This window comes from Hoplias malabaricus, chromosome 1 (assembly GCF_029633855.1).
Source record: "Hoplias malabaricus isolate fHopMal1 chromosome 1, fHopMal1.hap1, whole genome shotgun sequence".
Lineage (NCBI taxonomy): Eukaryota > Metazoa > Chordata > Actinopteri > Characiformes > Erythrinidae > Hoplias > Hoplias malabaricus.
Window position 1 is genome coordinate 86,134,104 of NC_089800.1, and position 17,122 is coordinate 86,151,225.

Sequence of the window (17,122 nt, forward strand, 5' to 3'; positions counted from 1 at the left end):
TTTGGAGGATGTCTGATGGTGGGTAGAGTGGGAGTCTAAGGGTCTGAGGATCTAGTGGATTCCAGGAGCAGAGATTAGCAAAAGACTTGAAAATGACTGGAGACCATTAAGTGTGTCCCTTATTCTTTGCATTTACACATTGCTTATTGATAACAAGTGTTTTCTCTGCTGGTGTGGTTCACAGAGCATTTCCTTTCTGTACTTTTATTTACATCAGCAGAAAATGTGCTTTAGCTCTTCACACACAGTCATGTGTGAACACACTCTCACAGAAGAGTGGTATTACTGAGCAGTGTGTGTGTACAGGGTGTATACAGTGTCTGCTGAGTTTCACAACAACGTTCCAAATCCAGAGTATAATGCTCCTAAAAGAGTCAAAGCTGATACTCCAGGAAACAGGACAGGTATCCTAGCAACAGGCCAACTGATATATTACATTATTATTCATTAAAATTAGTTCAGTACTCCTAAAAGATCTAGGGCAATCAATCCCAGAATTTAGTGAACCAGAGATCATGTATCCCAAGGCACTTTACAGATTCCAATAACAGGGGCTAAACCTACGATTGCTGTATACAACGTTAATACTTTTACTGCAGTGACTATGTTTAACCAGAAGGTGGAGGCAAAGACCAGTCAATGTTGCTGTAACGTGGCTAGTGGCTTTGTAGCGTGGTGAGTTGTCAAGTACGAAGAGTACTTTACTTTATATGTAAATTCAAGCATATTATTACATATTTCATTGGCATGCTGCAATAAACAAAGAAAAACAAAAAAAATGTGTGGATGTGTTGTAGGTCTTCTCTTTATGATGATAGCATTCTTTAAATTACATCCAGAAATTAAAAGTATACTTAATATAAATTATGTTCATGTTAATATTTAGATCTAATATTTTATACAGAGGGCAGTCACACAGCTCCAGGGACCTGCAGGTTGTGGGTTTGATTCCCGCTCCAGGTGACTGTCTGTGGGGAGTGTGGTGTGTTCTCTGTGTCTGCGTGGGTTTCCTCCGGGTGCTCCGGTTTCCTCCCACAGTCCAAAAACACACGTTGGTAGGTGGATTGGTGACTCAAAAAAAAAAAGTGTCCATAGGTGTGAGTGTGAGTGAATGTGTGTGTCACCCTGTGAAGGACTGGCGCCCCCTCCAGGGTGTATTCCTTCCTTGCGCCTAATGATTCCAGGTAGGCTCTGGACCCACTGTGACCCTGAACTGGATAAGCGGTTACAGATAATGGATGGATGGATTTTATACTGATTCTATTATTAGGAGTAATATTGCAGATGTACCCTGTTCAGGATGAGGGTACGATACAAGATCAGTGATTCTCCAGATAGGCTCCAGACCCCACCATGACCCTGAACTGGTTAGAGATAATGTATGTATGTATCTTTACACTTATATAGCGCCTTTCTAGACACCCAAGGACGCTTTACAATCCACACTGCTCAGAACGCTCAAACCACACACACACACTGGTGAGAAGCGGCAGCCAAACGCGCACAGCGTACTCTCGACCAGGAACGACCGTCCACCTGGAGGACTGCATCGGGCACTAGGGTTTAACCCAGGATAGAGCGCCAATCCATACCTGGGTTCACACATACAGACATTCATTCACACACCAGGACAGTTATTAGAGAAGCCAATTCACCTACCCTCCATGTTTTTGGACTGTGGGAGGAAACCGGAGCCCCCGGAGGAAACCCACGCGACACAGGGAGAACATGGAAACTCCACCCAGATGGGACTTGAACCCAAGATCCCAGCGCTGGGAGGCGAAAGTGCTAACCACTAAGCCACCGTGCCGCCCGAATAATGGATTAATTAATGAATTAATGATTGATGTATGTACCATAGCAACTCAAATTCAGTAGATCTGTTGATCTCCAAAAATGTACGTAAAGACAAGATGAAAACTGAAACATTTTAAACCCTGCTTTAATAAATCAGTTCGTCAGTTAGTACCCCATTTAATCATTAATAGCAGCTTTTATAACAATCAACTACATACTTTATATTTCAGTGCATTCAAACTCCATCTCCTCCACACACACACACACACACACCAGAGCACACAGCTATTTCACAAACCAAATATCCCAGTATATTTTGGTTAAGCTCCAATCAGCCGTTTGTAAAATAATAACTGACAGGTCTCTCGGCCAATCACATCTGCCTCTTAACCCTACCTCATCAGACAAAAAAATAAACACTCCTAGGAAAGGTAAACAATTGCTACAAGGGACACACTTCTCCGACTGGTGCGTGGAATCAGCCCCTATTTCAATTTTGAGTCTGAAATCAACTAGAAAGAAGAGAAAGAAAAAAAAGCCACTCAAAGCTCATCCACAAAAGTGTTAACAGACTCTTACGTGCACTCAGCTTCATCACGTGCAACACCAAGAACGTAAAGCTGAGTTTGTAAGCTCCAGTGTTGAGATTTTTAAGAATTACATATGGAATTTTCAAACGTTGGATTTAAATCTTTAAAAAAAAAATAATAATAATAATAATACATGTTTTTTCAAGGCACATTGGTTTAAAATAAAAAAAAACCCTGAGAAATGACAATTAACCTTTTACAGACCACAGTTCCACCGTTAAAGAATGGGAATGTCATTCCGCCTGTAAGGCAAAGTTATCAAACTGAGCCAACTCAAACGAGCTTGTGCCTATAGCCGCCCATCCGTTATTAGGCTCCAGGACTACAGCGTTCTTCCACAACAGGTAACCATTGAGCTCTCCCGAGGCAAAGTTTCCCTGGAAAGAGAGAACAGATCATTATTCGCTGTGATTCTTAATTCCACTTTGAAACATCTCACCCTGATTTGGTTCAGTTCAGTTACCTACTTTAAACCAGTAAAATCAAGCTGTCCTGTTGTCCCTTAACAAACCACATTATACTCCACAGAGCGGGGCCTCCAAATGGGGAAGGGCATGTTTAAAAGGTTTGTACAGAATGTCTGCTACATCTCGACCAGCAGGTGTCAGTGTAATGGCTGTTATTTTTGTTTAAATAAAGTAAGGGATCATTAGTGGCGGACATGAACGATAGCTTCTATAAAGTATCTGAACTTATTTAATAGAACGACTATCTAGAATTGTTTAAAGTCAATGTATTTTCTGCTGAATGTGAGAGCATTTGACAAACCTTTACAGACAGCGTGAGCGTGTGCCAGACTCTGGCTCTGGTTCCGGACAACCCCTCAGCCAGGACACTCTTCCCACCTTTCAGAGAAAAAGAAAATGTGATTGGATGAATTTTTCCGGCCAAGCCAGGTTTATTTATTATTATTATTATTAGTTTTTATTTCAAATTGTGTCAGACAAAACCCTCACATCTCCAAAATAGTAATTATATATGGAATACAAACATTACTTCCAGTACGCATTATTCATTCATTATCTGTAACCCTTATCCAGTTCAGGGTCCAGAGACTACCTGGAATCATTGGGCGCAAGGTGGGAATACACCCTGGAGGGGGCGCCAGTCCTTCACAGAGCAACACAGACACACACACACACACATTCACTCACACACACACACCTACGGACAATTTTGAGTCGCCAATCCACCTACCAACATGTGTTTTTGGACTGTGGGAGGAAACTGGAGCACCCGGAGGTGGTGCAGGCACAGGGAGAACACACCACACTCTTCACAGACAGTCACCCGGAGGAAACCCACACAGACACAGGGAGAACACACCACACTCCTCACAGACAGTCACCCGAAGGAAACCCACGCAGACACAGGGAGAACACACCACACTCCTCACAGACAGTCACCCGGAGGAAACCCACGCAGACACAGAGAGAACACACCACACTCCTCACAGACAGTCACCCGGAGGAAACCCACACAGACACAGGGAGAACACACCACACTCCTCACAGACAGTCACCCGGAGGAAACCCACACAGACACAGGGAGAACACACCACACTCCTCACAGACAGTCACCCGGAGGAAACCCACACAGACACAGGGAGAACACACCACACTCCTCACAGACAGTCACCCGGAGCGTATTATGGGCAACTGTTATTTTTAAATTCCGTCCAAAAAAAAGGAGATTTTAAATGTGAGTTGTTATTCTGACCAGATTTCTTTGTACATAGCCAGGTAAGAGAGGTTTTCACCTTCATCTTCATGGTCTCATTGTTACTGAACGTTGAGAAGCAATGGTATATTCATACAGCAATAGCAGCTAAAGCTTCTAAGGTCCCCCTCTCTGTTTGATTGTTTAATTACTTATTTTCATGTTTTCTATTATTCAATATTGTATTATGTTTAAAAAGCAAAATAAAACAAACTAAAAAAAGAGGAGTGGAATTCCTTTTTTCCTTTGTCTTTAAAAAAAGAAAAAAATTGTTAAAACAAAGAAACAAACTTCAGACACAAAACATGTCTTGGCTGATGGACTTTATCGATGTAATGGTGAAAACTGCTCATTTTTGTACTACACCATTACTTTGAATTTATGGAGAACAAAGGCCTGACAGATCCACGGCTGTGACGTTTGATCCGTTTCTGTCAGAAAGCGCTTCTCTGAATTTTTAAGAGACAGACTTTTGAAAATCTTCAAAACCAACAAGGCCCACAGACAATAACTCTAAACCATGTACATTAAAGCAATGTCAGCTTACTGAGATCATTGGTGACTTTGTATGTGCCATCAGTGAACACCCAGAAGAAGATTCCTTTAGCGCTCCTCACAGATCCTCCTCCATTATCCACTCTCAGTGCTACAAACACCCCTCCGTCCTCCTGCTCCATGTACACGTCACACCAGACTGTCCCGTTCTGCCTGTGAAGATAAGCTGATTCAGGATAACGCCAGCTTCTTAAAAAGACAGTCACACTAGCCACTAGACCTTATTTCCTGTTTTCTTTTCATCTTTCAAGCACACTTAACCATTAAATGTTGTGCTAAAAGTCACATCCAACATTTTTTTTGTGTGAAATTAAAGGTATTAATAAGAAGTTTGTTTGTTAATGGTCTACATTAGGACCCACAATCATCACTTCTACTTTAAATGCCCCTCTACACTAGATAGAGTGATAGAAATAAATAAGAGCCATGGCTAGGGCTGCCCACAGCTCTGGGAATGTGTACATACTGCCCCCTAGTGTTCACTAGTATGTGTAAATGTGTGTTTCACTGCACATTGTGGGTTAAATGAGAAAGAATTCCTCTGTGTGCATGCCCAGTGGCCAATAAAATGATTCAGATTCTAATATTTTTCATTATAATGTCTGAATTCGATATAATTTCTGCTTCTATATTCATTTGTGGAGGCTGTGTAATCTTTATAGAAAAAGCAGGATGTGAAATAGAACGCTGCGAAGCTTAAGTTCACAATGCCCGATTCCAAATATGAGCTAGAGGAGCATAAAAGCACCCAACACTTGGCTGTGGAGATGTCAGACTGTGTTCTGTGGAATGGCAGAGCTCTATCAAGTCCTTCTAAGATGATTTAAGTGGCCATTGTGATCCGGAATGTCATGCCATCAAATCCACAGAGGCTGTTACTCCAGAGAAGAGTTTTTACCTTTACGAATGAAGAAGTTTGGATTACACATGCTGCATTTGCACAAGAAACACCAGCACAAATTTGTGGAACGCCTCCCAAAACACACACATTTACAAATGCCTTGTAATTAGAGCTCAGAGCTCTCACTACACACCATTTATAATCCCCGATGACAGAGACGGTCTGATCTGCATCCGCCACCCAAGTGATCGGCCGCTGGGTGACCACCTGCCTCAGCGTGTAAACATGAGCGCCAGGGTCTGTCAGGTTCGTGAAGTACTCAAACACGCCAGTCTGATCGGCGAAGTTCGGAGCCTCCGAGAAGCTGCGTATTTCTTTGAGGGAAAGACAAATAGGTGATTTATCAGACATCCCAATCTGTTCTTAAATGACTCCCGAGCATCTGCAGGACTCTGTGGAACAGATGCTGATGTGACAGCATGGAAAAATGAATACTTACGGACATTGAAATTATCTTTATATGTCTTAGGGAAAGGAGCGGAAGGAGGAGGGTCTGGGTAACTCCCTTTCAGTCCCGTGGTTATGGTGGTGATTGTGTAAACCTCATCAACATCAAGGTCTAAGGTGAATGACCCATTAGACACCTAAAATAACGGATAAGCCTTCTGTTATATTCATGGCAAAAATAATTAGAATGGGCCAGATAAAATAACGACACTACTCTTTAACCATTACATTCATTCATTATCTGTAACTCTTATCCAGTTCAGGGTCGTGGTGGGTCCAGAGCCTACTTGGAATCATTGGGCGCAAGGCGGGAATACACCCTGGAGGGGGCACCAGTCCTTCACAGGGCAACACACACACACACACACACACACACATTTTGAGTTGCCAATCCACCTGCAACGTGTGTTTTTGGACTGTGGGAGGAAACCAGAGCACCCGGAGGAAACCCACGCGGACACAGAGAGAACACACCAACTCCTCACAGACAGTCACCCGGAGGAAACCCACGCAGACACAAGGAGAACACACCAACTCCTCACAGACAGTCACCCGGAGCGGGAATCGAACCCACAATCTCCAGGTGCCTGGAGCTGTGTGACTGCGACACCTACCTGCTGCGCCACCGTGCCGCCCCCTCTTTAACCATTACAGTACATCATAAAACACAATGACTATTCTCGCTGCCAGCGCGGCTTGTAAAACGTGGGAAACTAATGACTACTTTTACCAACCCGCATCACCTGAAGGGCTTATACGTAGTTCTTAAAAGCTCTTATGGTGAGGCAGGTTTGTGACAGTAATCATTAGAGTTTAGAGTTGCACAGCACTCTCTGTGTGAGTTATAAGCAGTGTGAGCAACTGAGTTTTACAGGGGGTGGCTTCTGAAAAGAGGGCTGAATTGTAGGGGGTGGGACCAATTTGGCATCTACAAAATCACCTACGCCAACTTTAAAAGAGACAGCGTTGCCTTACACACATCAGCCAATCAGAACCTACCTGCAGTGGAGTGAGTTTTTGGAAGAAGAGAGACTTGTTGGTTTTGAAATCAAACCTCGAGTGCCACACTTGCAGCTCATTGATCGACGCCTGCAACAAGGACAAGGTTCAGTAACGACTGGGGGTCAGTAATCATTAACACCCTGCTGAGTAAACGTAACATCAGCCATACTCACAAAAGATCCCTTCAAAAAGAACGTGGCTATCTGGGCTGTGACGTTAAAGGGCGGCAGAGGAGGTCGTATACACACAGAGTGGTCATGAGTCTGGGAGGATACAAATGGGAATGCAGGGGGTTAAAGGGGTAATGCTAATTTGGTCACCTTCGTGGGAGGTAAACTGTGGAAATCAGAGCTTACCATTGTTTCCACGACTATGGTCAGGTTTCCTTTGCGGTCAGTCAGAGCAACATAACTCCCTCCATGTGTCAGGTGACCCACAGTCTGCAGGTATGTCCATCCAGGCTGAGTAAACTGTGTAGTGTGAGCTGGAAGATGGAGCAGATTAAAGCGTTCTCACTACATGTTTAAACATACCTGTGAAGAGCTGATGACATTTAGTCACAAGAGCATGAGTGAAGTCGTGCACTGAGGTTGGACGACTACTTCTGGGTCTTAAATTCCATTCCAATTTTTGTGGTTGAACGCAATCAAATTCTCACAGCTATATTCCAGCAGTGTAATTCTTTTTCTGAAGTCTGTTACTGCATTTCTGGGAGTGTAATCCATCCATCCTTTATCTGTAACCCTTATCTAGTTCAGGAAACCCACGCAGACACAAAGAAAACACACCACACTCCTCAAAGAGGGTCACCCAGAGGAAACCCACGCAAACACAAAGAAAACACACCACACTCCTCACAGACAGTCACCCGGAGGAAACCCACGCAGACACAGGGAGAACACACCACACTCCTCACAGACAGTCACCCGGAGCAGGAATCGAACCCACAACCTCCAAGTCCCTGGAGCTGTGTGACTGCGGCACTACCTGCTGCGCCACCGTGCCACCCTATTTCTGGGAGTATAATGTATGATATATTTACCCGTTATCCAAATGGGGGACTCCACAACGTAATTTCCGCTCCACGGCTCCTGAGCGGTCATCAGCCCATCTCTCCCAAAAGGAAGATCCTGATAATAACTGGCAACCAGGTTCCAGGAAATAGTGCTACAAGAAAACAAATACAACAACAGTGTGCTGTTTACCGATCTAGACAGACCAGCCATTACCAGCTCTGTCCATACTCTCAGCTTCAATGCCCATACAGGTTCAATTTGTAGTTCTATAATTACAGACTCCACCTGTTGCTCTGTTCTTATAGTCACCCCCAGGACCCCCACAGAGCTGGTATGTTTTGTGTGGTGGAACATTCTCAGCGCTGCAGTGACACTGGTACGAGTGGATCAGACTGATGCTGGATTTTCGCCCATCACTGTCACTGCTGAACTGAGAATATTCCACTCAACCAGCGCCCTGTGTCACTGATGAAGGACTAGAGGACGACAGACACACACTGTGCACTTTTAATCTCTGATTTTACATCCTACAAGGTGGACCAACAAAGTAGGTGTGTCTAACACAGTGTTAAAACACTCGAGTAACACTGCTGTGTCTGATCCACTTGTAGCAGTACAACAGCCAAATAACAGGCTAACTGCTCTGTGGAGTTCAAGTCTATTGAAGAACAAGGGCATGGAAAGTATGTAGAGCAATAGATGGACTACAGTCTATAATTATAGAACTACAGAATGCACCTGTATGGTCAGGTAGGTGAACAAAGAGCTGGTCATAATGTTATGGTTGATGGATATAGCTGTTCTAGACAAAGAGAAAGCTCCAATACGCTGTCATCTGTCCGTTGACATAGTTCTGGTTGAGAATCCGTGCCCAGCAGCCTCCTCCCACTTCATCATTAAAAGTGCTGTAATCCTCAGAAGACCACAGCTTCTTCCCGGTCATCAGGGCTGACTTTACCGCAGTGGTTCCTGGGTAGTGGGCTCTGGAGGAAAGTTTGGAGAAACATTAAGCATTGCATCCACTGATATTTCCAGCAGTAGTTTCACTCCCGCAGGTTGGGGCCAGTGGCGCTGAAGGTATGTGCAGTTGGAGAGTGCAACTGCATGATTCCCATTCAGTAAGGGATATTGTTAACAATGCAAAAGCTATGTCGCACATGACAAATTGCATAGGTCTGTAAAGATGTGTAGGATTTACCCTGAGAATGTCTATCTGCGTCCAGAAACAAATTTCCATTCATTCATTCATTCATTCACTGTCTGTAACCCTTCTCCAGTTCAGGGTCGCGGTGGGTCCAGAGCCTACCTGGAATCATTGGGCGCAATGCGGGAATACACCCTGGAGGGGGCGCCAGTCCTTCACAGGGCAACACACACACTCACACACACCTACAGACAATTGAGTCGCCAATCCACCTACCAACGTGTGTTTTTGGACCGTGGGAGGAAACCGGAGCACCCGGAGGAAACCCACGCAGACACAGGGAGAACACACCACACTCCTCACAGTCACCCGAAGGAAACCCACGCAGACACAGAGAGAACACACCACACTCCTCACAGTCACCCGAAGGAAACCCACGCAGACACAGGGAGAACACACCACACTCCTCACAGACAGTCACCCGGAGGAAACCCATGCAGACACAGAGAGAACACACCACACTCCTCACAGACAGTCACCCGGAGGAAACCCATGCAGACACAGGGAGTAAACAAATCTTTTATTTTAAGCTCCTTTTAAACCTGTTTGAGGTCAAATTTTATTTATTTAAACAGTGTAATATATAAGATATATTTATTTATATATTATCAGCTCCACTAACCCTACAGATTCACTTTGTAGTTCAACAATTACAGACTGTAATCCGTCTGTTTCTCTGCATATTTTCTTATCCCAATTTCTCCATTCTTCAAAAAAGGTCAGAACCCCCACCGGACCTCCACAAAAGCAGGTACGCTCTGGGTGGTGGATCATTCTCAGCGCCGCCGCCCACAGAACACTGTTGATTGGATCTTTTTGGTTGGTGGACTATTCTCAGTGACTCTAGCATCCCTGCTGTGCCTGATCCACTCGTACCAGCACAACACACACCGACTCACCACCACCAGGTCAGTGTCACCGCAGCGCTGAGAGCGACCCACCCCCGAAATCATACCTGCTCTGTCCAGTGATCCGTGAAAAGCAGCGTGTAATGAGTATAAAACATTCAGAGAAACTACATTCTGCAAACGTAGAACAACAAAAAGTGCTCCTGTGTCATCAGTGGGGCAGATAAACTGAATCATTTGTGTAGGTTCTTGGGAAGAAGTTACTTGGGTGGATAGATAGATAAATAAATAAATACCCCAACAACAAAGCATCAGCGAACTGCCCTGAACCCGCTGGAGTGAAAGTGCTTACGTAAAACTGCGCCTCTGCAGACAGAAATCACTTCATACAACAAGACATGGACAGAGAGCTGCTTTTAATCATTTCAATTATTTGATGGATTTTCTTATTCTTTCTTGTACTCTGCCCTCTTTGGTGTCATCCCCTAACTGTGGAACCACTGGAACATGATTATTCCTTTCACTCTGTTCTGGTCGGGTACAGTATGAAAGCAGATGTTATCAGAAAGCTGTGTATCCTACCCCAGCACGTCCACAGCGTCTCGAAGCTCTTGGTCCAGAAGCACACAGAAGGTTATGGGCTCCCAGAGGTTATCACTGGCAATGATTCTGACCCTGTCCAGACCGCTCTTATCCAGAGTGTATCGCAGAAGCTATCAAACACAGCAGAGATGAGAGGGAAAAGTGCATTACCCTGAAACCCCATGAAGCCTGCTGGTAATGTAATAACGTAATAGAGTTATTTTCTGTACATTTCATGATGCATGTCTATAAGAGCCTGTGTAATGTAACCTGTAATGGCATGGGGGAATCATTTAGGCATATTTGCATGGATTTGTCATAGCGTTGTCTATGTATCAAAAGTGGGTAAATGCAAAGACAGACCAATTGGAGGGGTTTGAGGAGAAATGACAAACACAGTTTTGACACAGTTGGATGTAGCTATAACTGAATACATCCGGAACTGATCTGAATAGCTTCTAAAATTCTGCTTATTGTAGAGTAAGCTATATCCATTTTGGAGTTCCTGTGGTGTGGACGTGCTCTCAGTCCATTAAAGCTGCTGAAATTCATACCCAAATAATCATTTATGGAGGAGCCATAGAGTTAAAGCAATCCAAAACAACACAAATATTAATATCAGGAGACACATGGCTTTTTCTTTACCAGCTGATTGGCTCTTTGGAGTTTCCCGAAAACGAGACCACTCCCCTTTTTTTATAACGTACAGTACACAGCAGTACACTGTCTTTAAGAACAGTCCAGTCATACCCTGTGACAAACCACGATGCCTTGGATATAGAACATCTCTCAACTTTATTAGCTTCATTCATTCATTCATTGTCTGTAACCGCTTATCCAGTTCAGGGTCGCGGTGGGTCCAGAGCCTACCTGGAATCATTGGGCGCAAGGCGGGAATACACCCTGGAGGGGGCGCCAGTCCTTCACAGGGCAACACAGACACACACACTCACACCTACGGACACTTTTGAGTCACCGATCCACCTACCAACGTGTGTTTTTGGACTGTGGGAGGAAATCGGAGCACCCTGAGGAAACCCACGCAGACACAGAGAGAACACACCACACTCCTCAAAGACAGTCACCTGGAGTGGGAATCGAACCCACAACCTCCAGGTCCCTGGAGCTGTGTGACTGCGACACTAACCTGCTGCGCCACCGTGTCACCTTATTAGCTTCAGATCAAGCCAATTCCATTCTTTATTCAGCTGTGTCATCCCTGTATAGTCTCTGGTGTCAATGGAAACAGGGGCTACTCCTTATTTAACACGTCTCACGCAACATCAGCAGAACAACAAGCCCATATTTGTGGCAGGGCTTATGACAGTCCAGACACCTACTCTCCAGGAGAAACCAACCAACTCCAACATGCTGCGAAGATCGAAATGAACCCATGAAGATAACAGCAGGGTAATACAGCTTACCTTTATGTATTTGCTATTAAAACTTCTTTCATTCCATATCTGTTTTAAAAAACAAAAAAAAGCCTGGTTAGTTATTGATTTACTATCAACAAACAACACACACTTTGAAAGTGATAATATTAATCAGTCAGTGATATAATCACCCCAACGTAATCAATGTCCAGGTCATGGTACTGCTTTGCCCCAATAATCCAGGACACAACGTAGGAAGCGGTAACATCAGGGAAGTCATAGGGCCAGTTTTCCCCACGGCCGATCCATCCAGGAAAAGCCCAGGGCAAACCTAAAAGACAGCAATGACAAAAGAGGACATGCATTAACAAGTAAACTATACATTCATCGTAAATAAGAGTGTTATATTTAGGATTTTCAGGGTTTTCTAATGTTATACTCCAGTAGTTTTGCTTCTACTCTTCTGAAAGGGTGTAAACTGGACGTTGGAAGATTTCTGTGAAGATTTGACTGCACAAGAACTTCAGAGATGTTCTATCACTCCAGAAAATAGTGTCGCTGCCACGTAGCCCAGTGTTAGACCACACTCAGCACTGGCTCATGTGCAGCTGCTACAGACTGAGTGTGAATAACTGAACGTGTCTTTACTGAGTTGTAATGTAAAATTATAAATGTACAGCACCTATGAGTGTGATGTTAGGGTTCCTCTTCTTAGCCTCTTTCATCAGCCACCACTCATATCCCCTGAAGTAATTCTCATCATTCTCATAGTGCATGTGTGAGGGCTCTGTGCCATCTGCAGAAAGTGGAAAAAAAAAAAAAAAAGGCGAGATATGAGAGCTGCACTGCCGCTTCGTTTCTTTTCACACACTGATTACTAATCACATGGCACTCACATCGTCAGACAATCTGAATAATAACGAGGCGACAGTTTCATCCGCTTTACACTGTGTTTGGAAACATACCTGTCGTCTGAGCATCTCCTCCAATCTCAACTTTCAGAATTTGCAAAGAAGCTCCAAAGTTGGGCTGAAATAAATGTAAGTAAAACGATAACAGACGTATGCTTTTACACATCGACAACCAAAACCAGCAGTGACTTGCATTCACGCGCACTTACCTTAAACAGGTAATCCAGGATCTGACTCCTGTATGGTTCAGCATAATTCACAAGTAGTCGGGATGTGGCCTGAGAGCACATAAATATATGTAACATATTAAATATCATGGCAATGAGGCGAAGTCCGACTTCATTGTGGAGACGCGGCTACATTTACCTGTACCAGCTCATACAGACGCAAGTGCAGAGAAACCTGTTTAAATTAAGTGTCTTTGGCATTCGTACCAACTCATTTGTAGCTTATCTACAGCGGAGCAGCTGCAGCAACTGCCTTACTGTGGATCATTTGTCACTATTAAGAGCTTATTTAGACGGCACGGTGGCGCAGCAGGTCACACAGCTCCAGGGTCCTGGAGGTTGTGGGTTCGATTCCCGCTGTGTGTGACTGTCTGTGAGGAGTGTGGTGTGTTCTCTCTGTGTCTGCGTGGGTTTCCTCCGGGTGACTGTCTGTGAGAAGTGTGGTGTGTTCTCTCTGTGTCTGCGTGGGTTTCCTCCGGGTGACTGTCTGTGAGAAGTGTGGTGTGTTCTCTCTGTGTCTGCGTGGGTTTCCTCAGGGTGACTGTCTGTGAGGAGTGGGGTGTGTTCTCCCTGTGTCCGCCTGGGTTTCCTCCGGGTGACTGTCTGTGAGGAGTGTGGTGTGTTCTCCCTGTGTCTGCGTGGGTTTCCTCCGGGTGACTGTCTGTGAGGAGTGTGGTGTGTTCTCTCTGTGTCTGCGTGGGTTTCCTCCGGGTGACTGTCTGTGAGGAGTGTGGTGTGTTCTCCCTGTGTCTGCGTGGGTTTCCTCCGGGTGACTGTCTGTGAGGAGTGTGGTGTGTTCTCCCTGTGTCTGCATGGGTTTCCTCCGGGTGACTGTCTGTGAGGAGTGTGGTGTGTTCTCCCTGTGTCTGCGTGGGTTTCCTCCGGGTGACTGTCTGTGAGGAGTGTGGTGTGTTCTCCCTCTGTCCGTGTGGGTTTCCTCCGGGTGCTCCGGTTTCCTCCCACAGTCCAAAAACACACATTGGTAGGTGGATTGGCGACTCAAAAGTGTCCGTAGGTGTGAGTGTGTGAGTGAATGTGTGTGTGTGTCTGTGTTGCCCTGTGAAGGACTGGCGCCCCCTCCAGGGTGTATTCCCGCCTTGCGCCCAATGATTCCAGGTAGGCTCTGGACCCACCATGACCCTGACACACACACACAGCCAATTTACCTACCGACAAGTGTTTTAGGAGGAAGCACACAGACAGGAGAAAACCATACCAAACTCCCACCAAAGACTCTGGAGATGTGAGTAGGTGACATTACACTTTGCCCCGATTTACCCACCCACCTTCTCTGTTAATACAGTGTTCATAATCTTCTTTATTTTTTCTTGTTCACATTTGACTTGGGATTTTTGTTTCATTGTTTCTTGGTGAACTTTAGATTTTATTGGTAATAATAATGTCACATTTTTTGAGCACACCCCCAGCAGCGTATTCAATAATGGCCTCTTTACCATGGTTTGGTTTAGAGCAGTGTTGTTTTTTTCTAGACTAACCTTCATGTCCCTCCCAGTTAGGACACATGTTCCTACTTTTCCACACCTGATTCAGTTCAGTAGTTAATTAAAAAGCCGACTGACAATGAGATAAATGGCCAAAATAACCATAAAACTAAAGCTGGTGGGGAAAGTCACCTAAGGCTAAAATAATCTGAGTAAAATACTGACTGAGGTAAACATCCTTCGACTATCTGTACACATTGTACCTGAAGAATATCGGGTTAAACTAAGAATTCCTGCTTTTTAAACTACCCTTTGGAAATAGGGCTCCAAGGTAAGCCACTACATGAAGAGAAATCTGAACACTTGATTATGAGGGTGTCTTCTTCAAGATTGTGGATATTCAGTGTTTTTGTAGACATTTGGACAGAGACCTGAGATTTAAAAGCGGTTTAAGTGTGTTTTTATTTATTAGCTTCAGACCTAGAGGCTAAACGTTGTTTAAATAACATACGAAAAACCAAAATAACAGTGTGACGTGAACACAAAATCAGGGAATAAATGTACGTCATACAATAACCAAAAGTGAGCTGCACTTTACTCCGAAGTATTCAAGTTATGAACGAAAATGGCGAGTTAAACACAAATAATTAGCGAATATACTTCACAAATTCGGCACTTCGCTCTGCGCATGCGCCTCAGCTGACTGTCTATACACTAAACAGTGAAGTCTCTCACCCCTCCGCCGCTCAGTCCCCCAACTCCGTCAAACACCCGCCCTAGGCCGAAGACATCGTCGAGATAATAACTCTGAGCTCCACAGAGCAGAGAACGGAGAGAATAAACACAAAGGGAATAAAGAGAGAGAAACCACAGCGATCTTCCTCTCTTCATCTCTTCTCCACTTCGCTTCAGTCACATGACCAGCAGCGCCGCGGGGGCGGGACTTACTGTCATAACCACTCCCTCCCGGCATGCCATTGGCTGCAGGGAAGACATTCTGTTATTGTTAAAACTCTTCTTTTCAAAATTACTACATTAAAAATAAATAGATAAATAAATAAACAAATAAATATATATTGACGTGTAAATAAATAAATAAATAAAAATTCTATAAAAAAATACAATACAAAAAAAAATAAAAGCTTGTGAGAAATGTTCTTCTCGTGTTGATTTTGTTCTTAAATGATTAGTAGAAGAAATAATACTATATATATATATATATATATAATAATGTGTTGAGTTCATTCATTTTACGAGCTCTTTTTTTTTTTTTTTTTAATTTGCAAGGAGTTTATCAAATTGATTTTTTTAATAACAGAGGGAATACACATTTGCTCCAAAAAAAATGTATATTAACAATTATGACTAACATTAAACTTCATTAAAGTTCTTTAATTGACTTTAATTTTTAATAATGTTGTGCTTTTATGTTAAAGAAATTTGAAAATAAACACCTGTAGTGCACCATTAGAAAACACTGATTCCCTGTGAAAGCAGACTGCACTAATGTTGCTGTAAAACACAGAACTGGAATTAAACCCTACAGCTTCTTTTCTCTCCTTTGTCTTGTTACTGAGGTTCACTGATCACGAAGCCAAACCTTCAAAAAGTCTGCAAAGAAACTCCTCAAAGTATATCGCTGTATGACAAATGAACTTTATACATTTTTAATATGGCACAGATGTCCAAATGCTAATTTATTATATCTCCTTTATATAGAAGTATATTCTTAGTCTGTTTAATAATTCATAAACACAGGCCTGTTGTTAGTTTATATAACACACACACAAACACACACACACTTTAAATTAATCTTAATTTTCTCCCCAGTTAGTTACCAATTCAAAAACCACCAATGTAGCTATGATTGCCCCAGTCACACACAGCGCCACTGACCTGTGTGAGGGCAAGCACATGATTCTTCTGAGACGTGAGGTTTTCCGCCACTTATATTCAGATTGCCGCTGTTGAAATACCACTGGTCAGCTAAACATTCTTGGAGGAAAAAGCCCAGAACAATTGTGTTAACCACCAGACTTCGATGTTGGCCCACACTGTGTCCGTGACGGGGAGATGAGATCATCCAGCGCCCCCCAAAAGACTCCAGATTCCTGGCCTTGGATGACTGAGGCATCACTGGAGATTAAATCAGCGAGCTCTTAGTAATGGGGCCAAAGCTTAGACTTTGCAGCATTTAGGAGCTGGGGTGTATGTTTTTTTTACACAGCTCCTGAGGATGCATTCCCCCACTCTAACAGTGGTTTCAGCCTCCTGAAGACCTTGGGAGTGTTCTGGTGCAGAGAGTCAGGTGTGCTCTCAGGTTAAATAAATAAATAAATAAAAACAAGTATCCTCAGTTCTGCTAGTGGTGCCTCTGCTCATTAGAAACATCTTATTGGCCTTAATCTTTTATACAGCAGGAGTTTCCTTTTGTACCACAGCAAATGTAACATATTTGGTCAAAGTAAAGCTTTGCTCTGATGTAAGATTGTCGTTAATTAAATA

At 43.7% G+C, this 17,122-nt stretch overlaps 1 protein-coding gene across 1 annotated transcript; it reads right to left on the reverse strand.

Moving 5' to 3' along the window:
* Nucleotides 1–2,534: 2,534 nt before the first annotated feature.
* galcb (galactosylceramidase b) lies at nt 2,535–15,528 on the reverse strand. The gene is made up of 17 exons (XM_066685590.1): nt 15,353–15,528; nt 13,158–13,226; nt 13,003–13,066; nt 12,720–12,833; nt 12,229–12,368; nt 12,086–12,124; nt 10,662–10,792; nt 8,855–9,010; nt 8,054–8,178; nt 7,368–7,495; nt 7,185–7,274; nt 7,009–7,098; nt 6,002–6,146; nt 5,696–5,876; nt 4,654–4,814; nt 3,156–3,232; nt 2,535–2,764 (listed from the first exon to the last, which is right to left on the reverse strand). The coding sequence occupies exons 1-17, from the start codon at nt 15,506–15,508 to the stop codon at nt 2,621–2,623; spliced, it is 2,010 nt and encodes a 669-aa protein (XP_066541687.1). The 5' UTR covers nt 15,509–15,528; the 3' UTR covers nt 2,535–2,620.
* Between the last annotated feature and the right edge of the window lie 1,594 nt (nt 15,529–17,122).

What these genes read in the sequence shown, in the direction of transcription:
- galcb (XM_066685590.1), bottom strand. Translation starts at nt 15,508, where the DNA reads ATGAAGAGAGGAAGATCGCTGTGGTTTCTCTCTCTTTATTCCCTTTGT. An exon ending in GACGCTGTGGACGTGCTGGG is followed by an intron (nt 9,011 to 10,661) that starts GTAGGATACACA and finishes ACTTTCCTCCAG; the next exon opens with AGCCCACTACCCAGGAACCA. An exon ending in TAAAGATAATTTCAATGTCC is followed by an intron (nt 5,877 to 6,001) that starts GTAAGTATTCAT and finishes TTTCCCTCAAAG; the next exon opens with AAATACGCAGCTTCTCGGAG.